At 37.8% G+C, this 26,225-nt stretch overlaps 2 protein-coding genes across 2 annotated transcripts in view; one reads left to right on the top strand and one right to left on the bottom strand.

Annotated features, from left to right (window-relative positions):
- The window catches only part of LOC139744019 (gamma-aminobutyric acid type B receptor subunit 2-like), a 77,966-nt gene extending 75,543 nt beyond the window's left edge, over window positions 1-2,423 (bottom strand). Inside the window, exon 1 of the mRNA XM_071654483.1 lies at window positions 2,160-2,423. Coding sequence (XP_071510584.1) covers window positions 2,160-2,423 — 264 coding nt within the window. The remainder of the gene's footprint in view (window positions 1-2,159) is intronic.
- A 12,393-nt stretch (window positions 2,424-14,816) lies between these two features.
- On the top strand, window positions 14,817-25,458 carry LOC139744017 (degenerin del-1-like). The gene is made up of 9 exons (XM_071654482.1): window positions 14,817-15,793; window positions 16,225-16,331; window positions 17,942-18,105; window positions 20,337-20,538; window positions 21,255-21,327; window positions 21,948-22,005; window positions 23,451-23,524; window positions 24,309-24,384; window positions 25,189-25,458. The coding sequence occupies exons 1-9, from the start codon at window positions 14,817-14,819 to the stop codon at window positions 25,456-25,458; spliced, it is 2,001 nt and encodes a 666-aa protein (XP_071510583.1).
- The last annotated feature ends 767 nt before the right edge of the window (window positions 25,459-26,225 follow it).

Here is a 26,225-nt window from a genome sequence, read left to right as displayed (position 1 = left end):
TGAGGACACACAAACCTTACGCGATTGACACATTCCAACTGAGGACACACAAACTTTACGCGATTGACACATTCCAACTGAGGACACACAAACCTTACGCGATTGACACATTCCAACTGAGCACACACATGCCTTACGCACCTTACGCACCAAAATAACGGTCAGTCACCGTTTGTATAGTATATGGGCAGGTTCAATGAAATAAGGAAAATCAAGCCTTTTTTCATTAAAACTTATCTCTTTTTTTAATTGGTTGTCAAAAATATCTCATTTCGGATATGTTTTATGGATTAAAACATAATCTGATTCAGTCACCACTTGAATAGTTTTTATGCACTGTCACCACTTGTAATGCGTGCACACGTATGTGTGTGTGTGTGTGTGTGTGTGTGTGTTTAATGTCTGTATGTGTTTAAAGTATATGTGTTTAATGTAAGCTGTATGTATTTCGGGTCACGCACCGATTGATTTCTTTTAAATCTTTTTTAATTGATCAAACATTCCTGATTGTATATTGTGTTTACACATTTAAGGTGAATATTTTTGTCGTGTGAAATTACATGTATACAAATCAAATAAAGATTACTGACAAACAAAAACAATGTGAAAAATGTGTGTGTGTGCGTGCGTGCGTGTGTTTGTTTTATGATATGTCGTTCCACAAGTTGTCATTTCTTGTAACTGCATTTCGCTAGAATGGTACGAACTTGAGAATGTGTAGTGATTGAGAATCATCGTAGTCGAGATGACAAGCCAATGACACCTAACATCGCATCATTTTCTATTTGATTCATTTGTTTCATGTCTAGGATGGGAATTCGTATAATGGAGGGTTAATAGCTTAACATTCAAGGGAGGGGGAAGCGCCATTGTGACGTCCGGTACTATTAGCCTAATGGATGAGCAGTATCATCACACCTGTCATCTCACGCCATCATTCTGTTCTCTACACTCTATCTTAATTAGAAGCAGACGGTAAAGATTGCATCAAACTGCACTGCATCAAATTCCAGTAGGTTCACACACACACACACACACACACACACACACACACACACACACACACACACACACACACACACACACAAACACATACACTCATACACATACACACACAAATAAAGACTTATTTCTCATGCTCCTTCTCAATTATTCAGTCATTTAGTTCGATATCATCTCGTTCGTCGAACCAATCATTTATGTTGTGTTTATGTACATCACATACACAAATATATGGTTTATTTTAGAATAGGCAATTACGATGCAATAAGAACACAGATATTGATTGTTTTGAGGGACAAATCTCAACTTTAGAGAAAGTTGCTATAATATCAACTCCTGCTGTGATGACAAGAGTGTCACGGTAACGACGCGAATCCTGCTTTCTGATTGGCTGTTGCTTACGAGAAGTTCCTTTTCTACCAAGAACTGCTATCCCAACAACCTTTCCCACAGCCTTTATGAAATGAGACACAGGATGAACCATATTAGCCATAAGGATTCTCAGATTCTCGCCTACTGCTAGCTCGCAGACCTAACTCTTTTCGCCCACTTCTTCTCTAGCTTCTTTCAAAATGTAAACAAACAATACCAGTGAGACTATTGGAACCACAAAAAGGAGAAATAAATGATACACTCTACTTCTCCTTCTTTCTCTCCTTTTTTTTTTCGTCATTTGAAATTACACGGTCGACTTCACTATGTCAATCAATCACAATGACATTCTGAAAATAAATCCAGGAAAATGAAATATACTGCTACTCAAGGGCAATATGCAGGAAGGCGACAAACTGAATAACTTCGCTCACGCTTTCCGACAATATGCTGTTCATCAGACCGTGGTGTACCTATATTCGCGTGTCGTGATATAGTGTTTTCGGATACGTGTGAGTGTATACTGATTATGTGTGAAGAAAGAAAAAAGAGTGGGTGACCAGAAAATAAGTTCATGTAAAGATCACCGGCTGATATACGTATATATTCATACGGGCCATAATATAATAATCACTCCTACTGCTGCTGAATGTCAGGTTCTTAGGAGAATGTCCTCTGGTATTAATTGTTATTGTAAATAAACATTTGATAAAACCAAGTAAGTCACCCAGGAACGGAGAAGCTCTGAGAATCATCGTTGCATAATCTACACAATAAAATCTCACCTGTGTATCATTCCAGACCATTTTGATTTCGTAGTCGGGCAGGATGTCAGGTCGCTCATTGACGTGATCAAGCGCCATCTCGACGGCAGGGAGAACACCACTTGCGTCCCATCCACCACTTACTGAAAAGAATCCCGCCAGATACAGGGGAATCTTTTCCCCGCTAGCTCCACCTGGGGACTCTGTCAGTCTATCCTGCTCATTGATGACGGTACTTTCGAGCAAGACCGCCGTGACATCGGCATCATCGACAGGGCTTGGCATGGTAGAGGAATCATCTCTCGATTCCGTTGTCGGCGACGTTGTCGAAGCGCGTAGCACGGTCGAAATTGTGAGAAGAATAAAAAGGCTTCCTCCCATGCAGACGTTTGAAGGATCTCGAGTATACATCACAATGAAAATCGCAAATTTGCGAAGCAAAAACGTACGTGAATGTTTTCTCTAGCCGTTAGAACCTGTTAGAACCTATTCAAACTTCCAAGGAACTAATTCTGCATGCCCATCCCGCAGTAGCGTCAGCCCTTGAACTGAGCAAAGCACTCAGATTTTGCTACCAACGACAGGTATATAATAATGGTATGGAGACACATAAAATGGTTAATTGCGCAGGTCCACACGCACTCAGCGTTCACTGGCACATTGGCGTAAACTACCACCACCTGTTCGCCACACTCAATGTTTTGATGTTGCGCCGGCGTCGTTATCCACAATCTCTCGTCCATATTTATTTCCTCGTTGTTCAATGCATTTGAGCGACTCTTGGTTTCCAAGTCCCTGAAGTCATTGTGCATATCTCATGCGCAGTGTTGTAGGATTAATATGTTTCCATTCATCGACAGCATTCATGCGGAACTGTCCATGGGTATAATGCGTAATATCGGTAGTCTCTCTTTTTTTTTGGGGGGGGGGGGCAGGAATGAAAGCCAACAGGAGGAAGATGTACGTGTCTCTTTTCATGTATTTTTCAAATAATGATCGCTCTTGCAGTTTTATCAAAAAAGAGTCAAAGTTCGCCCAGCGAGCTCAAAGAAGACGAGGTAAAATGGTAGCTGTACGTCAAATCTCCGTTTATCTAGCAATTCAATGCAACTGATTGTGCGTGATTACAGTGTTGTACCAAGGGTCACGCACTTGTGTTGGGCGTTGGGTGTTTGTGTGTGCGTGTGGGGGGTGGGGGCTGGGATATGCGGAGACAGCAACAAGTTTAAAAGATATTAACCAGTCGTGCTGGTCATTTTGGCTTCACATCATTTCCTCAAAGGGGGTCGGCAGAGGGAAATCATATCTTTTAAAAATCATTATTCATCGTGATGATTTTGATAAACCTGTTGCAGATTGCATTCCAAGTGACTATGAAGACAATCCTTACAGCAATAACTGCAACATTGTCCTGGGTCTTGTGACTAGCCTAACAACATTCTTCTTATTGTTGAAATAGAAACTCAATTCAATATTTGAGATAAATAATAGCATGTGTAGGAAAAGATTAGATTTGAATAAGCAAAACAATATAATAGTTTTACTATAATCAGACCAAAATATGACAGCTGCTTAATCTTGAATTTTCATGTGCTTTAACGAAAGAGCAATAATTCTCAGACTGCTGTAAATCCAAATTGAAAGGCATTTTCGTCTTACAAAAGAAGGCTGTAAGAATTTGTACAAATTCTTCCTTTGTATTACTGTAAGACATACAGATCCTTTATTTCCCAAAGTAAAAGTTCTTGAATTAGACGATATACATGTCTTGCAAACTTCATAACAATAACTTCATATTCATAATCAAATATACGAAAAACTTGCGACATTAAGCTTCCAACGACTGTTTTTCATACAACAAAGATACAACAAAACATTATATCCAACACAGCAATGACATCAACCCAAGAATACTATTGGTTCACGAAATCAGTGCTTAAGACGTTATGGACCTGATGTATGGAATGCTCTCCCTAACCACCTAAAGCAATTTACATTTTTCTTTTAGATGGAAAGGATGATGGGTAGTCGATTTTTGTCTTTTGAATGAAACTCAAACCAATGAAAACAATGTCAAAACACAGTGCAGTATATTACACAACAACTAAAATAGAAACATATAATCATGTTAAAAAAAATGCATTATTATTTTAAGCATAACCACAATAACCAACTGGATAAAAATCGAATTGACACATGTAGGCACCGTCTTCTATCATGTACTTTTTTTAATGGAAATAAATGAACCATTGAATTAAATCAAAATTGAATTATAATTATATAATCATTATTTTCTTCAGTACAACTAATTCAGGCCATTTGTGAATCATCCCCCCCCCCCCGCACTCGCATTTTTTACTCTATCTTTGTATGTAAATCCTGAGAACAGTTTTCAGTCGTTTTGTTAGGAAAAGGCTGTCATCTCACAAACAATATTATGTTTGTTTATTGCGACGGCGCGACGCCTGCATTATGGAACATGTCGTGAAAGAGAATATGCAATAATCTATTGTATTTTGCGTCTCACTAATTTACTTAATTTGTTTGCACAATCTTGATTTTTTTTTTAATTTGATTTAAACACCATCGTTTATTGAAAGACGTTTGAAATTAGGGCTTACAAATTGAATTATTTTTCCTACTTTCCGAACCGTATGACTGAAATCATGTGCAATTAGTTTGCACTATATACTTCAGCAAAGGATGATTCACAAACGAACCTAAACAAAATGAGAAATGACTGTTATAAGAAGTGATGTCTCGTATATACAAAACAAAGTATTGTTTTTGTCATTAGAATCTTTCTGCAACATAATCCAATTCTATCGATGAGATAAGTGTATGAATTCTAATCTTCATCATAATAATCTCGAGAGTATTCGCGGAATCAGCCATGGCATAAATTTATGATGGATCAGGGGTAAGGCTCTCAAATTATACGTCACTATGGGAGATATGCCTACGTCACAGTAGTGTTACTGCGGCGCCATCTACCGAGGCTTCAAGGACACAGGTGTAATGGACTTGTTGATACCAGAGAGATGCGTTCGTATCCCCTCCCTGTAGATGCCTACACATTCACTGTATCTTTAGTTTTTTCGGAGTTTTTTTTTTTCTTACTGAGCTTTGGTTCATGTTTAACTTCTGTCATTCAAAGTGAATTTAATTACTGTTCGATAAATTCTCCAAAAGAAATGATAATTACATACATGCATGTGAGCATCCTTTACCATGCATATTCATCATACTCTCATAGCTCATTAATGGAAGTTTCTCAAAATGAGAGGAAATGAACAAGGGAAAGAGAGGGAGAGAGATAGAGAGGTGGGAGAGGGAGGGGAGAGAGATAGAGGGCTGAAAGAAGGAGAGAGGGAGGGAAGATAGAGTACCAGCTTCAATCATATAGATTAAAGCTTTAGCAAAAAAAAAAAAAAAAAAAGAAGAAGAATGTTCGTGTTTCGTGTCATAAGCGAGACGTGTGTGAAAACTATATTTCTACCATTTAAACACGTTGGCCTTTTACTCTGAGGACTTTATGAATGGTTGTATCAAGATTACCAGGCACTTTTTTGATCACATTTGATGTGAGGGACTATATAGACAGCAGATTTTTTTTTTTCTGAGTAAATAGAGGTGTAATCAGATTAAGTGATGCTGACCTACTTTTTTTTTCTTTCATTGTCTAGATAACAAGAAGGAAAGAAGGTCAGATAAGAGGTTTTTCAGTCTGTCAGACTACATCCAGAGACATAACCCCATGGAGTCCATTTCACCGTACTGTTAACCCTGTGGCTACCAGTAGGGATACACTTCAAACATCAATAGCCTGCACAATGTTTACTTTCACACCCCTGAGGAGGTGTGGTGTACATTAACATGGAATTCCAGACGATTTTTGTGATTTCACATCATTTAGTACATAAATCGATAGTGCCCTGAGTAAATTGGAGGATATATTGTGGCCCCTGAGTAGACAAACCAATGCTCTGAAAAAAATCAACAACAAATTGCAACGAACAGGGATGATGACAAAGGAGGCTCACATATTCCAGTAATGGAGCACAGTAATTCCATTACCACTTGCTTTATAACTTCACCTGCATATGTATAGAATAAATTAATGCTTTCTTCTTTTGTTCTGCTTCCTTGAGCATGCAATCATGCATTCCGATGTGAAGCTGCTATGCCATCATCCTGTGAATTCACAGTGTGATTTTTTTACGAATGCTGAAAGCAATGGTTTCTGTCAGTAAAGGCAAGCAAGATGTATATTATGTTATTGTCTAAAAACGGGAATAAATCTAAATTTACTTGAAGTGAATTGAATTGAACATTCTTATCCCTCTTCACAATCACTATAAATACAATTATTCTAAGGCTCTGTACACAGTATAACCAATTAATAGATTTTTAAAATTGACTTCAGGGTGATTTAAAGGTACAGTTTACCTTTGGGAACAGTGATTTTAAAAATTTTCAAGTTATCACATTTGATGCATATATGTAGGTCAGGTGTATCACAAAACATCCTATCATATGAAATTTTTGCAATAAAACCTAGAATATAGGGAGATATGTGTTTCGCATTAAACCATGACTGTAGACGGATTAGTCTATACAATTTTATTGCAACTGTTGTTCACATTTCGTATATTTAACAATACTTAACATTGATTATACTGATTCAAATTTTTACATTGGTTGTTTCTATCCCTAACGCACATTTAAGAACTATTTTGAAGCACTAAAGCTGGGTTTTTGTTTCATCTGCAAAAGTAACTTATGCCTTTATTAAGGTACTCTCACTGCCGGTTCTAAGATCACCTTTCGTAAGTAACTTGCTCCTGACATGCGCCACTCTAGTCGTCCAAGCCTATGTACAGTTAAACTGTTATCGTCATTTACTTCATCCTAAGTTTATATCATTATCTATTTGTCCTGCAGTTCTTCTTCTAATAAAGTTAATGTAATTTCATTTTAAGAGTCCTTTCCTTTCTGTCATTGTCTTATCAGCAAAGATAACGCTCACACCTGAGGTTCTAGATGGACATGACCTTCCCTGCAAATTTTACTTCAACGCTTTCTGCACTCATTAAGGAAATTGACCGTGCTACGGTGCTTGTGCTTTTTGTGTAAAATACTGCGCTGAGATCATTCATGGAGCTACGCGTCCATGAATCATTCTGCATACATTAAACGTTGGTATACTGTATGACGGAGCATCCAACGTTAATTTGACTTGTCTCCCATGCAGCGTGCCATTAATTTTTCAACTGGTGTCCCATTCTTCCGCGGAGCGCGACAGCGCGTTGACGCAACACCACCTTTTGTTTGTTGATGGCCATTGATCCAGGCACAGGTGGTTTAGTGGACATCCGAGAGTGACCACTCACTGACCCATGCTGCAGCTGATAATACTCGACAAATTAAAGACAAAATTAGATTATATAACGGGGGTTTCTCTTGCCTATACGCGTTCATCACCTCAGCCTCTTATCCATTTTTTTCTCCCAATGTCTTCGTTAATATTCCCGTCTGCATATAATGATGATCATATATATATATATATATATATATATATATATATATATATATAAGTATGTATATCAGGCCAGAAACTATGGGGTACCCAATCCAACACCCGTCCCTGCTCGGTCGTTTTTTTGTATACATCAATTGAGCAATCAATGAAGAAAAAAAAATCACACAACAATTACAGAGTTCAGTTTGGTTGGGGTGTTTGTTTGTTGCAATCTAAATGAATACCAACATATCGTCTTTGTTTTCTTTGACAATTTTATACATATGCAACCCAAGTGTGCACCAGGTCGTTAATTTTTTATTCTTAAAACGCAAAAGCTCCGTTGTGGGAGGGCTTGGGACTACGCCCTTCCACACTGCGCCTGCTCGGCCGTTGCTGCTGGGTTGCTGCGGTCCCTCGTTTCCCTCGAAGATTGAACATAATTATTTTGAACATCAAGTTCCTACCTAAGGCTGTGGGTGATACTTCCTCAGAAAGCCTTTTATTAAGAATTTTGAACCCTCCATAGTAACAGAGTTCTAATCGACATGAGAAAGAGTACGCTCGTATCATCATCAAATAGAATATACTGCAACGAATCTGAGACGTTAACCAAATTGTTTTCGTAATTATACTGGGAATAAAAGGGAACCAAAAATGGATCCCTGGGGGACAGCACATGTTTATACCTGGAGCAAAGCAGATGAGTAAGAAGCGCAAACAGTATATTGATGTCTAGACAAGTACACTGCAAAAAGTCCGGTGTTAAATATGAAACACCGAGCTGGTGTGAAATTTCCGGTGTTCATTCATGGTGTTAGATTAACACCTCCGGGTGTCATTTTAAAATTTAAAAGTGTTTTTTGAATAGTTTCTTAATTACTGCACTTCTTGTTAATTTAGAACTTCAAAAAGACGATAAAGAATTTTCCGATAAAGTACTTGATTTTTGAAAAAAATGTGAAAACACATTTACACCACAGTAACACCAGTTGGTGTGGTCCCCTATTGAAGCTGGACGGGTGTTATACCATTGAAATTAACACCACCAATATCAAATCAACACCATGCGGTGTCATTATTGAATTAACTCTAACGCAGTGTCAAAAATATTACCAGCCACAGTGTCAAATTAACACCACGAAGTGCCAGGCGAACACTTTTTAACACCGTCACAATACATTTTCTACACCTGTGGGTGTGGTCCTCTATTGAAGTTTGATCGGTGTTAGATTTAACACCGATGTTTTTACAGTGTAACTAATAAACCAATCAAGAGCGACACCCATTACACTTTAGTGATGCAATTTCAAAGTAAGATATTATGATCCAGAGTATCAAACGCCTTGCCGAGATCCATAAACACACCGATCACGTGCTTATGGTCCGCCAAGGGGCTCGACACTCTGGCGTATAGTCTTAAGATTGCAGCATCAGTGCATGTACTGTTTTATACGAAAACTATATTGACCAGAATTAAGTGATTTATTGCGTGTGAATAAAAACAAAACACTATCAACTCCGTTGTTTCACGATTTTTCAAGTTTCGTTGAGAACCTAGCAAAATTAGGGTGGAATGGAATATATTCTATAGGGATCATCTTTCTTCTATTGGCACCACTTTGACTATTCTAAATGACTGTGGATATAACTGGTCTCGAAATACCATGCATTTAACATATTTAACATTATTTTTCCGTATCATTGTTTCTCATACTTTCATTTTGTACCTTAATCTTTTAGAAAAACAACAACAATAAGTATGCGTACAACCAAAGCCTTCATAGTTTAATGTACTATTAACCTATGCTACTATATTGTATCGAGTTGCATCGTATAAGGGAATATGCTTTATACGTGATGCACCATGCCGTACCTCGTGATACTGTCCGGGTTATGGCGTTGTGTAGTGCTATCTTAATATCTTCGTAAGATTTGCAAATACATTTTCATTTGGTGCCAGATTTTAGCAGTCGGCCATAATGATCCCGATGTCAGTTCAGCACTGTTGAACATTATTTCAATAATGATAGCACCTTTTGATTGTGTTTTTTTCTCCACATATGCTCTTACAATTTTGGACAGTAATTTAGGATGAGATCATTTCAATCAACGAACTTGCCCATGATCACTTCTTTTCCGTCTTCCCCTGGGCGTGGACTGGTGTCGCATAGTGCGGTGCTGATGTATGTGTATGACACTATACTGGTGTAGTGAATGATGAGTCGCTGGTTTTACGATGCTGCTGCACTGCTGAGCTCATAGTTGCAACAAAGTTGTCTTCCATAAAGTACTCAAAATTACAGTCATCCATTTTTTTCTGGGGGCGATGGTATCTCAAGGTACTGCGCTAGAGATAATGATAATTTTTCAATAAAATGGCGGATTTGTTACGCCAGGGTTCCAAAACCTTATAACATTATTTCAATTCAAATATATAAATGTACGTCTACGGTAGACGGTCTGACGTCCGATCTGCTACTGGTTGTGGTGACTGGTCCGTGCAAGATGCGGGACGTACCTCTACGTTTTCCGCTGCTCAGCTTCTCGCCAAACTGCTGGCAAAATCACAAGAAAAGCAGCGCCCTCAACATTCTGCTGTAACTAATTATCTGCAATGGAACAATGAGGAAAGATTTTAAAACTTCAACACTGGCAATGGCGAACGGATCTAGAAGAATATCGGCAAATTTACAAGCACAGAAACCAGTTCGTCTTTCTATTGCGCTCGTCATATTAATATGAAGAAAGACAATCCTTTAACCTTTTCACAATCACACAGAGTTTTTCCGAGTATCTACAACAGCCAGTTAACAAAGGATAGTTTCAGTTTCTGTTTCAGTTTGACTGCATTCTGTTTTAAATATACGAGAGAATAGACGGGTGTTTTCAGGACTTTGTTCAAAGGCAATTAATCTATCTTTCAGGCACACCTGCATGCAGTTTATATTTCCGTACAAGTTTCCTCAATACAATGAGCAAGGCTGTTCGTGTTTTCACGTTTAGTACTACATGTATTTGACTTTGCATAGGTCCTCGAATTCACGGTGGTTTTAAAAGTGAGACGTCGATGACATTGAGTGTTGCAGGAATAATAGAATATCGTGATTATTACTCCCTCGTTGTTCATTAGAAACAAGGCCGTTTCTATAGTTTATGGCAATTTAATAGGAAAGATTTCCTGTAATCATCATGCAATAGGTTTCTATTTGGTTGATATTCAATATTGTTTATTATGTTGCATACTATTGAATGTGTTCGTTGAACTGTATACTCTTTTATCTGAGTTTGCGATGTCAATCTGTTGTAGCTTAGAATATTCTTTACTGTGATAGTGGCATTTTCTTTAAACTAGATGACGGTATATCATGTCTAAACAATTGCTTGAAGGAAAGAGTGCAAAGTCGACATCTGGCCACAATATCTGATGTACACCATGACCAGTATATAGGGAGTTCTGGCGTTCCACCAACAAGACCAAGCAAATGAAGTTTGATTTGGTGTCCCTTGTAGCATTTGAATTAAAACACTCCCGTTGCTAACACTTTTTGTTTCAACAGGTGGTGATTTATTAATCGTCATCACTTTAAGGGACCATTCCCTTATCGTTCCATAACTCAACGGTTTGATAAGATTATACATATCATGTAAACGTTAAATACGTTTCTGCACTGCTACCACAGCCCGTAATATTTCTGGAATTGATTTAGCGGCTAATTTTCAAGTGGACAAGCCCACTATCTGTCTCCCCTGTGCACATCGCGTATTCTCCAATAAGTTGCACGCACTTCTGATCGCATCACGAATTTGACCTCATCCCAAATCAAGTTTCATGCTGGTTGGATATCCCCACCATTCGTCCTATATGTTATCAAAACGTTAAGCAAGCAAACAAACAAAAAATCCAGTCCAGTAACGACAGTGGATCGACTATTTGGTTTACAATCCGAATCCGATGAGCTCGTGTAGGTAATAGATATTAAGCCACTTTAGACACTCCATTCCTGCTATAATTTGCCTTGTGGGCCCTCGATGGCGTTACAGAAACACTGAGCCTCTTGAATACATCCGCCTACTACAACATGACATATTCCGCGTCTATCATTTTCCTTGCCCGGTATAGCGCTATGATGGAGGTACTAGTATATCAATCAATTATGTCAGGTGACTTTATTTCTACATAGAGTAATAGAAAGCAATATACATAACGCTTACGTGAGTACATGATATTTTAAGGAACTTTGAATCACATAAGTCTCAACAAAACATGGATGCAATTCAACAGTGTTCAATATGGTATATCACCACACATGTACAACAGTCGATCCCCTAAGAAGCTGCATGGATATGCAGAGGTTCAAAGTCAGCAGCAGGGTGACCACTGTTTATTGAATGCGTGTTGATGATTACCAATCGCTTAGATTAATCATGAGGAAGAGCATTTTTCTTTTACTTTTGTGTTTTGCTCTCTTTGGCATCCAGAAATCTATCATAATGTTGAAAGCGTTGAGATAAAGTTATTTGTCAGGATGTATGACTTACACCAACAGGTTGACAATATCATTTCAGCAACACCTAATCCCCTCTATATGCTGAAATGAGAATCGATGATAGCAACAACAACAACAACAACAATAATAGGATTGTATCTGATGATGTTTGTAATAATGGTGATAAAATAATGATTACTATCAATAGCAATCGCAATGAAAGTGTTGTAAATGGTAAGAAATCATAATAAAAGATTCTAATATGGTCTTGCTTTAGAAAGAGATCAGCCTCTTCCGTATAAGTCTTGCCCATCTTTACCCCAAAATTTCCAGGTATCCACTTACACGCTTAGGTCAAGAAGGACATTGTTGATAAAAGCAAATTGTCCAAGGATGAGGCAGGAGTCGAACCTAAACTTTCTATTTACAACCCTGAGTCCTATCTCCTGTAACACATCACCACAGTGCGACGTGTATCAGCACAATGCATGTACCGTGAAACACAGACAGCGCACTGATGACCTTCACATTTTATAGCTAATGCATTTCAAAATTATTGTCAATTGATTGTCTGGTTTAATTCCATCGGTTGGGGTAATTGAGCTAAAGGGACGTAAACAATAAAGTTCACGTTTCCCTCAGGATGATGGGTTTTACACGACGCTGCCCACTGTCTCCTTGTCCAAGCTCCTTATTATAGCATGTGAACTCACTCCTTCATAAATCACCAAAATAATTCACATAAATCACCGAGGTTGTGTCCTTCAAAAATATCACCCTGCTGATTAAAAACTGGTTACCAATGGTTTCATGTCTAAATAAAGTAGTAGAATTGATTGATGAAAAATAAAGAACACTCGTAGTGGGGGAGCTGTGGCATAGTGGATAAGACTCTCGACTCCCGATCGGAGGACCCGAGTTCGAATCCTGCCCAGTGCTTACGTCCTTGGACAAGATGTTTATACCCACAATGTCCCTCTCGACCCAGGTGTATAAATGGGTTATACCAAGGAACTTCATGCTTATACCTGGCAACGCTGGGGTAATAATAATGGCAGGGCCCTCTGGTAGAGCAGTGGCAACATTGACGAGGCTACCCTGGATAAGACCTTATTATAATGGGTAGATTCATTATCATTATAAAGAACAATGATCATTGCGTTTCATGACGTTCACCCCTATATAGTTAGCCTTGTTTTTCTAATCGTCTGTGATTGCAGATAAAAACCACGCTATTATATCAGCTGTGGGCCAATTATAAGGGGGAACAAATTTTCGCCTGGTTCAGCAGCAGTAGCAGATATTGCCTATTTGACGTTCACCATTTCAGTCGCTGGGGGCGTCGATTTACCGTCATCACTGACAGTATTCTTATTTATTTTTGTTTTCATTAGCTATCTCATCATGTCCATGAATGCAGTAGTGTGGTACATTATTTTATACTACATGATTCGTTATCATGTCGTTCGTCTCCAATAAGTATTTATCATTTGATACCTCTTTCTTGTTCGAAAACGTCGACTAGGTTTTATAAGAGATAAATCTATAGAATCACTCGATACGTCCGACAAAAGAATGAAATGTTCACTTTGATGATTTTGTTTTGTCTTTGATGAAGTTTGTGCCAACGAAATGCAAATGTAGTATTTCCATGTTCATTGAACAACACCACTAAAGGAGTCTGGCGCAATAACATACACCGATCATAATATGCAATATAGCCATCACACTCACCACTCGTATCATGCACTCATTACAACATACAGAAATTTGCCGGGAAATAACGCAAATAGTCTTCAGCAGTCATTGAGTAGTTTAATTCAATTATTGCAGCATCAAAGTTGAGTTACATGTGCCACTTGGTGCGTCGTCCATTTGTGGATGATTGCACCAGGGAGGTGCACCTCCCTGATTGCACGTTCTGTTTGAAGTGCATCTATTTTAATCTGACCTTCCTTCAAAAGTTATACCAAAATATGAGATGACATAAATCTATTTGATTAAGTTCAATCTCTTGTTTTGAATTATAATAATGCATCTGCGGATGTACCAAAAGAAAAGTGAATCATGCCGTACAACACAGTGCGCAGAAATTAAACGAAATCAATGTACTTTTCCCCATAGATGAGTATGCAGAAAGAGCTGAATCGGCTTATGACTAACATACAGCAGTCGCAAGAAGGTCTGAAGAAGAGTTCATTATAGAAGAGTTCAATTTACCCTCCTCATTTGATGACAGGGCAGATTGATGATAATGCTCGTGAGTTTGATTAGCGTGAAATTGATAAAACGACCGAATCATGACATATCTGACCTTAATAGGGTGTCCCGCATCTTCGGTTTTTCGTACCAGAAGCTCTCGCACACGCGCGGAAAGGGGAAGCAATCAAGGTAATATTCTCCTCCGTGACGCTGAATATCGCTCGAGTACACGCCTTTCACCACTTTGGATGGAAGTTCATCTGATGTTCTCAGTCCTTGGGTTGGGGATTGTCTCTGCCAAGGTACTACCATTTACATTTCAAACGTTCTGTTCTCACAATCATGGACAGTGTATAAGCAATTTGTGATGGTGTAGTGTGCATGTCTATGTTTCAAAGCAGGAATTTTGAATAACCTTTTCCCCCATCAATTCTGCGATTGAGTTGTTCAAACTTGTTCTTCACAATGGAGGAGAATTCAAATTCTGCAACAGAGATTGAAAAAGCGGCTCCACAAACTCGTGAGCCTCCGACTAATAATCTGGTGAAGTCGTGGCAAACCGTGGTCCAGCGGTTCTGTCAGTCCACTACCATGCATGGAGTGAGCCGACTGGTTGACTCCACTCGCATAACTTTTAGGCTCCTTTGGTTTGTCACCGTATTAGGCTTTCTATGTATCCTCCTGTGGCAGGCGGTTCTCCTGGTTGATGAGTACACCAATCACCCGTCGACTACTCACATCCAGCTGGTGACAAACACCAAACTCCAGTTTCCCGCCGTCACTGTGTGTAACATGAACAGGCTTCGCAGATCGAAGCTTCCAGGAACACGTTTCCAGGAGCTGCTAGACTTAGATCGACAGGTGTCTCTCTACAATCTTGGTCTCGAAGACGAGATCCCAGAGGAGACAGGGAGCGGTGGTAAAACGAAGCGACCACGCCCTAGAAGGCCGAGCACAACAATCGCCCCTGATCAGACAGTATCACCGACAACGGAGGGCACTGTGGAGGTAGGATTGACCACCAATGGTACAACAGATGATGGCACCACTGGTACCACTCTTCAAGAGAATGCAGGTAACACGACGGTAGATCCATTATCTGCTAATCTTCCTGATGACGAAGTTCAACCCTCTACATCCGGGCCTCGTCGCAAACGGCAAGTCGCAGATCCTCCCAAATCCACCTCGTATGGAAAGACCGGAGCACACCGTCATGTGGTTGCTGCCCCCGGCCTTCCTTCAATCTACATTCCCCTCATTGGCGCCGATCCCGAGAGTGATCACTCGAACTGGGGGCGGCTCTTCGAGCTCTCCGCCACGGATGACTACCGGGACTTCATCGGCTCCGTGAACCCATCCCGAAGAGAACTCTCCGTGCTCGGCCACCAGGCCGAAGACTTTATAATCCAGTGTTCATTCAATCAGCTCCAATGCGACTACAGGTATGAGTTGTGGCAATCAGTTTTTTTTTTTCTAGATCATTTTGAAAGACGAATAAGATGACGGGCGTTGAGCTTATGTAATTATGTTGTGGAATTCATTATGTATACAACACATCACTAAATTATCACTCCCAGTATCTCCTATAACAGTTATACCTCAATCAAAAACCATATTACTCTATCCAAAGTACACAAACGTATTTTGGCATTGCCGCAGTTATTGGGTGAGTAACAAACCACGTCTTAACAAATTTGTTGCCAATATGAAAGAAAAATATGACCAAAAGCAATAACAACAGGGCATAGGTAGATACAAATGAAGACGCCTTTACCCCATAAACTTCCATGGTGATATTTGATGTAATTTCTTTTCTTTTTTTGACAGACCCCTCCTATGACTTTCTTCCTTTTTCACTCATAACCTTTGCCAGGAATTTCAGCAGATTCTACACTATGCAGTATGGAAATTGCTACACATTTAATCGACCAGATGTAAACAAATCGGTTTTGGAAACGGGAAAAACAGGATCTCAGTACGGTAAGACTCATAATGTCCTCCGAAGAAAAGTAAAACGTCGTATTTTTAGATGTGTAATAATATACAAGAGGTAACATATTGAAATACGTTAATTTTATATACATGTAGTGCTTTTTCCATGTACACGCATTTTCAAACGTGCTTTAAAATGGGATCATTAACGGAACGTGAGCTTTTAGAAATTGGGTTTGAATGCTGCGCCCTTGTCATCTGCTTGTGGTAATTGCGATAAGTTTTGTATGGTCTTTTCTCTTCTGTGTCATGACTATTCGATTAACAACTGACAATACTACTGAATGCCCTTTAAATTACTTTGGACACACCAACACATTTTATAAACATGGCCCCTTGGGAGAAGAGTGATCCATATAATGTATTAATCCTGCATTTGGTTGTAATTGTTTGATTAGCTTTCTTATTTAATGATTGAATCATTGCTGTTGATCGATGGATTATTTTTTGCAACACCCGTATTTACTATATCTTCAATCGTATATGTTATGTCACACCGATGAATATCAAGAAAATCGACCAGTTTGATATTTTTGTTTCTTCACTTTTCTTATCTAGTTTTGACAAAAATGAGACTTACTCATTACCTAATAAGATCCTATTCTCATTTCTGTGTAATAGATGATCTCGTATGATGGTACGAACTCGAATTAATTTTTAAAACAAGGTTTGTTCTATCCTATAGAGAGTGTTGGAGGACAACTATTAATGATATCCGCATTTGACGGGTGTAATTACTATTAGAGAACTTTGTGCGTTTGCGCGTGTGTGCGCGCGTGTGTGTGGGTGATGTGAGCGTGTGTGTGTATGTTGGGCTTATAATATGAATGATTTCATTCCAGATTTAATGTATGTTTATTTTTGTTATACATGAAAACAAACACATATACTCTTATACGTGAAATATACGATCCAATATGATTATTCAATATTTATATAGTTATGTTGGCATAAAATTATGTCAATATTTTCTCGTGAAGAATTTACCAGTAGTATAGATACATAACTGAGTTATTATCCATTCTGAAGGGAGAAATTATTTGCAGTATATATTTAAAATTGATTTGTTTGTGTTTTTTAATTGTATTTGTACTACTTTCTTGATGTTTTGCACAGAATGGGTTAATTATTCATGAACGATTTGAGTGAAATCCACAAACATCAAGGAAAAACACACGAAAATCCGTGCGTATAATCTGCGTGTGTGTGTGTGTGTGTATTTGATTACTACTGTGTAAACTGGTAAAGTGTTGGGAAAATGAACTCACCCACATGTGAGGAAAGGTAAACAAACAACTTACGCGCCTATACGTAATTGATAAAAGGGTGTTAACTAGAATTATATATATATATATATATATATATGATATATATACAGTATATCTGATATTTATATATATTATATATATGTATACATATTATATATATATATATATTATATATATGTATATTATATGTATATATACATATAAATATATATACATATATATTGTACATATATTTATAAATATATATATATATATATATATATATGTTCGTAATATTTAGCAGGTGAAACAGAGAGCTGAGATTTCATCTCTTTCGTTATACTCGTGCAGGTTTACACCTCACTTTATTTACGGAAGAGTCGGAATACATCGGGTTACTCACTCATCAGTCCGGCGTGCGGGTGGCTATTCACCAGCCCAATGTACGACCATTTCCCGAAGACGATGGTATCACAGCATCGACAGGCACGCTTACGTCTATCGGACTTCGTCAGGTAAGGAAACCCATATTTTGTATTTTAGACTTCAGATTTCCCTCCAGGTTCGAACACAATTCAGCATATACAGTAAAATCATAAAAACAATATTAAAGTAGGCCTACCCTTCAAAATGTTAAACTGATTCTTTTGATTTTTTTTTTATGAATAATGTTTTGCACACCTATATTCTTTATTGCTGGAAATGAAACTGAGAAAATGAAATTACATGACATCATTGATGAAGTGTGGTATAAATATTAACTTGTTTTCACAAAAAATCTATAAATTCTGATTCTGTTTGTTTGAATTATTGTACTCTCTTCAATCAAGTCAATTTAAAAACATTCACCAAAATAAGGATAATTGACCCCGTCGTTTTATTTACCACACAAACGAATTAATTCTTTCATGATATAATGTTGAAATTGTCATACTCGCTTCCTTACAGTATGCGCATTTGTATGTATAAATTGCCTTTCAACGAATTCTATTCATATCCATCATAATCAGAAGATATAGTCCATTTCATACCTATTCTACTTGACAGAAAGATACATTTCACTTCCGCCTACCCGAACAATCTTCGCTAGAAAGTACATTGCTCAGCCTTTCTTACACATGTTTATATCACCTGGGTAAATCAACACTGGCCTAAATTCTAAGAGGGGGCTACGCTGCACAGACCACGTGATATGACATCTTGTGTACATTCAGCTTTCCCCTCCCCTCCTTCTCAGTTCGACGTAGTCGTCACCTGTAAGACTTTGTCTGAGTTATAAGTACTTTTTATCTGCATTAATCAGCTAATTTTATTAGCATTTCTTGGTAGGTATAGTTAACTCCTCTCCATGTCTGCAAGCCCTGCTTGCTCCTTTGTTCATTAAAGTCGCATTTATTTTTTTTCACCACGTGTTGTGTCCGTATACATACGATTTTTCTGCTTAACCTATGGAAACTTGTGTATAGATATAATTATATCTAACATGATCAGACAAATTTAAATATTCATTCATAACCACACCCAAAAATTTGATACATGTTCTTTGTTCAATTGCAATATCATCTATGAATCAAACATTTTCTGGATCATGACTTGTTAATCTTTAACTTTTAAAGTGAATGAAACTTGTTTTCGAAAAGTTCAGGGACAGCACATTGCTCTGAAACCAAAGTGAGAATTTTGGTAGTTTGGTATTCAGTTTCAAAATGAGAAAATTGTAATCAGCTTTGGAAAAGAATAGGTTCGTATCATCGGCAGATAGAATATATTGCAATGAATCTGACACATTAACCAAATCATTTAGATTAGGAATAAGAGCGGACCTACAATAGATCCCTGGGGGACACCACATGTTAACGGAAGCAAAGTAGATGAATGAGCGTCGTGAACAGTAAATTGATATCTATTTGATAAGTAACTAATAAACCAATCAAGGCTACCACGCCCCGTACATCATAATGTTGCATTATTTGGATTGCTATCATCATTTTGGATAGATAAAACTGAATCAAATGATAATATAATGGAAGCAATGATACTGGAAATATCCGCATATGGATTTTAGATGACATGAAGATGCCATCGAATGTGATTTATTATATATGGGGGGGGGGGGGCGCTGTGGCATAGTGGATAAGACTCCCGACTTCCGATCGGAGGACCCGAGTTCGAGTTCCGCTCAGCGCTTACGTCCTTGGACAAGATGATTTTACCCACAATGTCCCTCTCGACCCAGGTGTATAAATGGGTACTTGGCAACGCTAGGGTAATGATAATGGCAGGGCCCTCTGGTAGAGCAGTGGCAACACTGAAGAGGCTAGCCTGGATAAATAAGACCTTATTATTATTATTATTATATGTCTAATTTCGCTTATCTGGAGATAGGAGAATATTATGTGCAGCTATGTAGGAGAATGTAGGAGACCTGACATCACGTATATTGACTTGATTTGTGAAAATTTCGTGATTTTCTATCTTTTAGCACTCGTAGATTTAGCGACGTCGTATCTTCGTTTGCGTTGTACTGTTTGTCAACCTTTGTTGTCATAAATGCGTGTGTGATCTTGTCTCACGAAAAAAAAATACGACAAAGTGGAAAAACAGATACGCAGTGAAACTAAAAAAACAACAACACTAGTGCTTCTTGTTTCACTTAATGTTAAGTATCGTCGTCGGTAGGGAATCCATGAACTGTATGTTGAATAACTTGAATTAAAATTCAAGTCCTCGTTGTATCTCCGACAAGCGGAACATCACTCGACTCGGCAACAAGTTCGGAAAATGTCGGGACACTTCGGATCCTTCGCAGTCCTCCATCGATGGTTTTGACTACACCATTCGGGCCTGCCTCAATGCCTGCTACCAGAAGAAGCTGCGATACGAGTGCGGCTGCGCGAGTGACGTCATGGCCGATACCACTCAGTGCAGCACCTTGGACTCATATCAAGGTGATCAGTGTCACGTGACGTCATGCCGTCTGTGTGTGTGTGTGTGTGTGTGTGTGTGTGTGTGTGTGTGTGTGTGTGGTAGATAAGAATGGTGGTGGTGGTGGTGATGATGATGGTGATGATTGCATAGGTCACAACATTGGTAGTGAAAATGGCGTAAGCGGCAACATCGCTTATATAGTCCATTAATACGGCGCGACATCAGAATGATAACCACTAACACTCCTTGCTGTCGTGACAGAGATGAGTGTTTGGTCCAATATAACAAATTAAATCTATCATGTGAATGGAAGCAATGTCGACTAAGACATCCCGTGCCTTGTTGGATCTCTAGAGAGGAATGATTTCCCATTTTAAACTACTTCGCAACTTTAAATGTAAGTCGACCATCTGAATCCTCGACTTTTTATATACACATACATTGACAGCAAGTATATATTGTTCAAACTGAAAACAGGTGTGTAATTCTCACTTCGATATCAAGTAAAAAGTGTCTTTACTTTTATTTTTGTGATTCCCTTTATGAGGAGATAGAGAAAAAGGATGGGCTGTCGCTTGCTTCTTGCATTTGCATTTTTGTTCATTCCTATATTGTCATAAGTAATAAGCATCATGCGAAATGTAAATTTAATGGCGTAAAATCCCTAAGTCTTTAACGGCAGATAACAGAGAGCTCTTTTTATCACTCTTTTCATTTCTTTTTCGTCTGCAAATAGAATCTTGTCTACATGAAATCGATCGGATGGCAATGGAAAGTGAGCTGAAGTGTGACTGTCCAACCCCATGCAGGTAAACTGTGACAGAAATTCGAATATCTTGCAATATCTGAGTAGCGATATAAGAACGCATACAGCCATTTCATGTATACAGTAGGGCTCTGTGACAGAGCTTTGTTGTCAATTAATCGATTAATCAAACATTATAATTAATGAGCACAAATTGAGGTTGGAAAGATAGTGATATTTAGAGAGGATACTCAGAATTTGATATAAACAAATAATTGTGCAAGTAAATTCATTTGAGACAGATCGCACTGTCGAGTGCACGGACTTGCTACATATTAAGAGGTTTTGGCTGAATATAGCTTCAAGAATATTACGTGTCGGCAACAATCTCGTTTTTGCAATATCATGAAGAAGTCGAAGGTGCCTGCAAGTTTCTTGATATCCTTGTTCTGTTGTGACATCGTAAACAACAGTGTTAACAGATTTTCCATCTGTAGAGGGCTGCACATGAAAAACTTTTTCATGGATAGCTTACGTTTCTCCCAAATTTGATTGATGTGTTATACTGAATTTTCTGCATTGATAATTTTGCCGAATCAGCATACGCTTACACCGGCCTAGGTGAAACTTCCCTTAAACTGCTGTTTTCTTTGAGTAAGAAGAAAATACTTTTTCTTTATGCAGGGAAATAGACTACGATAGGTTTGCCTCGTTCTCCAAGTGGCCAACCGACAGTGCAGACGTGAGTTCTATTTTTAAGTTTGTTTGTCACTTTTTATAGCCAAACATTGTTTAAAGACCGAGTAACATGATACTGAAATGTACAAAAAAGTAACAATATCTAAACATGCTCACCATAATGCAAACGTTAATTACTGGCCTCATTGTTTTTATTGTTTTTCTCCTTATTTATTTTTTTTTCACTTTTTCTTTTTCTTTTTAATTTCAGGCATTTTACCTCATTTCAGTTTCGCTAGTTCAGTACATTATTATCTTGATTAGTTATTGTTCATGAGGGGACTGTACTTTGCAAGCCAAGCTTTCAGCAGTCCCCTCCATTTCTACCTACGTTTGTTTTATATGCAGTAAAGTCGCATTATACGATTTATTTCATTACACTATACGTTTTCTCTTTTAAAAAAATGAGCCTCTTTGATTTCGTTTGATTATGTATCTTCAAATGTCATGCTTTATTATAATTTGTGTAAATGAAATATATGACATAGAAATGGCTGTATGATTCGCGGGTGCGGAACTCGTGCTGTGCACCCCAGTTTCTTAGCTCCGTGGTGCTGAAAGTTCATCGAGTACACGCCTTTCATATCGGCTTCCCCCACCCGTATGTTAAAGGGACTGTACAGTACTGGTGGAGATGAGAATTGGGCTTTTCACTTTTTGCGAGATACTAAGAAAACACTTATGATATAGTACAGAACATACCAGTTTAAGAGGAATTCAAAGTTTATTTGATGAAAATCGGGTTTGGAATGACTGAAACATCCAAAAACAGAGTAAAAAAAAGCGATCGTAATAAAGTGTGGGTCCCACACTTTATTAGAATTGCTCTTTTTTGGATACGATCTCAGCCATTTCAAAACCAATTTTCATCAAATAAACGTTGAATTCTTCATAGAATTACATGCTCTTTCATATTTCATAAGAGGTTTCTCATTATCTCACCAAAAAATGTTAGAAACCTGAAATTAGATCTCAACCAAAACTATACGATCCCTTTTACTATGATGGCAAGAATCAATTCATATTCCTTCTGTTTAGATTGTCATTTATTTGTACTCACATGCAGCAAACTTAATGGTCGCTGACTCAGATCATTTGAGACGGTCGGAATTGTATCAACTACATAAATGACAAAAGTATTGACAGTGCTACTCCAATTTAGTTGACAATTTATATCATCAATTCATAATTGTCACCTATAAATTCAGAAATAAAAGAAGAAGATAGTGATATACTATACTTACAAAAACAGACTCTTGAGATTTCTTTATCTTTATTTTGTCAATAAAAAATAAAGCGAGTAAAATTTTCAACGCAAGTGACATGTTGTGATATACATGGTTACAATCACATATACACGCATTGATTGGAAATTATGTACTCATTATACATTCCATGTCTCTTGTCTTTTTCTCTCTTTTTTTTAAAATCAATTTATGTTGAATCTAGCGCCATTTGAGGAAGAAACTGAACAAGAAAACCCGAAAGATGGGGAATATGACAATGGATACGGCATTCAGGAGGTATAATTTTTTATTTTATTATTTCTTTGAGAGAGACTCACTAGAAATGGCAAGAGTAAAAACTTTGATTTGATTTCAGGATATCATGATCCTAACGTCATCGTTAATGATCATCCAATACAAATGTTTTCCATTACATGTGATCGTATAATTTGCTAGCACAACCATGACAACACTCTAGGCTGATACGCTTTGTTTTACCCCAGTCCTGAGAATTGTCCTAATTAAATAGACATAATCATGCACACTTATACAATGAAGGGATTTCCTGGTGTGATTATGTCTTGTTTATAGGCAAAGTGCGTATTTTGTTGTGAGTACAGGGCAGAGGATCCCTCAGTTAATATAGGCCTATGTTTTAAGTTATCAGCTATTTGAAAGCGATGCACTTCTGTTTCTGAGGTTTGAAATGACGTGTGTTTTTTTATTCAAATTAAATTCATTTCCAATATTACATACTGATTTCGATTCAACTCAAAGGGAAACAAACGAACAATGTATTACAACAACATAAATGTATACTTATACATGTATAAAACCATTTGTTCAAAATAATTGTATTTATGGAAAAGAGAGGTCCACGTAAAAGACCAACTTTTAGAGATGTGGTCCACTCAATAATTGAACTTACAGTAGAAATACAAAAAGCGTAAAGGAACGGAAGCACACACACAGGCGCAGAGACGCTCGTGGGAAACAAAGACGTAGATGGGACAATAACAAGAGACAGTTATTGCTACAAATGTTATTAAATTTTCACTATATTTCACGTTTCACTTCAAAGGAAAAATATGGTACGACTGGAAATCTTCTACGAAAAGCTGAACTACGAATCGTACAAGCAAGTAGCGAAGTACACAGTAAGACAACACTAGATCTTCATATATTTTTTGAAAGAAGATATAAGTGTCTGTTTGTATCCTTGTTATTGCTGTTGGACAGATGGTTTATTTTTCTATGAATTGAGGGTTTACAAGTATATATGTGCTAAAATCAAGAGCCATAGCCATAATATACCGGTACTATTAAAAAAAAACAATAAACTTTATCCTTTTGTGGTTTTCATCATTGTAATAATGAATCAACATTGGGAGCAGTGATTAAAAAATATCCGAACTATCACATTTGATGCATATTATGTATAGTTCAGTTGTATCACAAAACACCCTATACCGTACAAAGATTTCGCAATAAAGCCGCAAATATAAGGAGATAAATCTCAATAAACCGTTATGGTGACGGCGTAATGTAGAAATGCCATTTGATGAAACTATTGTTCACATTTTCTATATCTAACAATGCTTAACATTGATTGTACTGATAAACATTTTCATATTGGTTATATTTATCCCCAACTCACATTTAGAACTATTTTGAAGGACTAAAGCTTTTTTTTTTCATATTTGAATGTTAGGAAGGGGCTTGAACTGTTTGATAACTCTTTTGCAAAAACTATCGAAACTTCAAAATTTCCTAACTGTCATAATCTTATCCAGTTTTGTAAAAATTTTAGCTGTTTTGCTTGCAAAATTTCACGTTTTCTTTTCAGACAACTTTTAACTGATTCGGAATTCTCATTTAAAGCAATGGTCGTTCACACGGTTTTTGAGGATGTGATTTCGGTGTTTTTTATCCTTTTTCTTTTTCATCTGTATTCAAATTAGTTTGAGGGCCTAATAGGAGGCATCGGAGGAATCATGGGCTTCTTCGCTGGCATGTCATTGATCACCCTCTTCGAACTGACCGGTTTCATTATACAACTTGCTGGCTTGCTGGTGGGAAAGCTCACTGAACCAGTTGAGGCTGAAGAGGGCGTCCCCCATGAAACTAGGATCGGAAAAATGGGGCGCCGCCTCACGTTGGCTCTGAGCAATCGGCCAATTCGTCGAAGTGGACGTGGAGATGATGACGACTGTCCAAGGGTTGACCTGTAACCATTGGCAACAAGAGTCAACGTGAGAGCTGACATGATTGTCGCTTGCCAAGTGTATCATCTGTTTTATGTTCCATGTAATCCCGAAGAAAAGAGAAACGCCATTTGATGATGCAAGGCTGATCTCTCCCTCTCCCTCTCTCTTTCTTATCTCTCTGTCTTTCTCTCCCTCCATCTCTCTCTTCTTCGAACTCTTTTCCTAATTCGGTGAATACAGACTGTACTGCCACAGCTCACACTCTGCATCTTTTTGCTCAGCTTTCGAAACTCTTACTGGGATCACAAAAAACAAACAAACATGTGTTTGATACATCATGTTTCTTTCTCACATAATACGGTAACATGACGAGCCCAAGTTCCAGTTTTATTGCTATAAAAATGCACTAATCATTTTGCCTTATAGACGTGAGATTTTCAGCTCTGTTTGAAAGCGTATCTTTGTCAGCATTGTCCAACATTGCATCATTTTTTCTTTTGATTCCATTCACGATCCACAAACAGATTGTATGTATTTGATCGTTTGTCTCCGGTGATTAATTACTTGTTTTCGACGTAGGAATATTGATATACTATTATACTCAGTGCTACTGTGATCGATAACTCCCATTCTCGATGTCAATAAAAGTTTATGATATACAGACACAGTCTTCTAACACACTGATAATATGCCCTGAGCTCTTTTGCTCTTTTCGTTTTAAATGGTATTTCAGTGGTAGTGCAACCCTGTATGTCAAAGCTGGCGAGTTGGAGCAGAAGTTGACAATAACA

This window comes from Diadema antillarum, unplaced genomic scaffold (assembly GCF_040938485.1).
Source record: "Diadema antillarum isolate AM-2024a unplaced genomic scaffold, OU_Dant_1.0 seq00001129_RagTag, whole genome shotgun sequence".
In the NCBI taxonomy this organism is placed as follows: Eukaryota; Metazoa; Echinodermata; class Echinoidea; order Diadematoida; family Diadematidae; genus Diadema; species Diadema antillarum.
The sequence above is the reverse complement of the archived record's forward strand: the minus strand, read 5'-3'. Positions and strand labels throughout refer to the sequence as shown.

What these genes read in the sequence shown, in the direction of transcription:
- LOC139744017 (XM_071654482.1), top strand. Translation starts at nt 14,817, where the DNA reads ATGGAGGAGAATTCAAATTCTGCAACAGAGATTGAAAAAGCGGCTCCA. An exon ending in CACCTTGGACTCATATCAAG is followed by an intron (nt 20,539 to 21,254) that starts GTGATCAGTGTC and finishes GTCTGCAAATAG; the next exon opens with AATCTTGTCTACATGAAATC. An exon ending in AGCAAGTAGCGAAGTACACA is followed by an intron (nt 24,385 to 25,188) that starts GTAAGACAACAC and finishes TATTCAAATTAG; the next exon opens with TTTGAGGGCCTAATAGGAGG.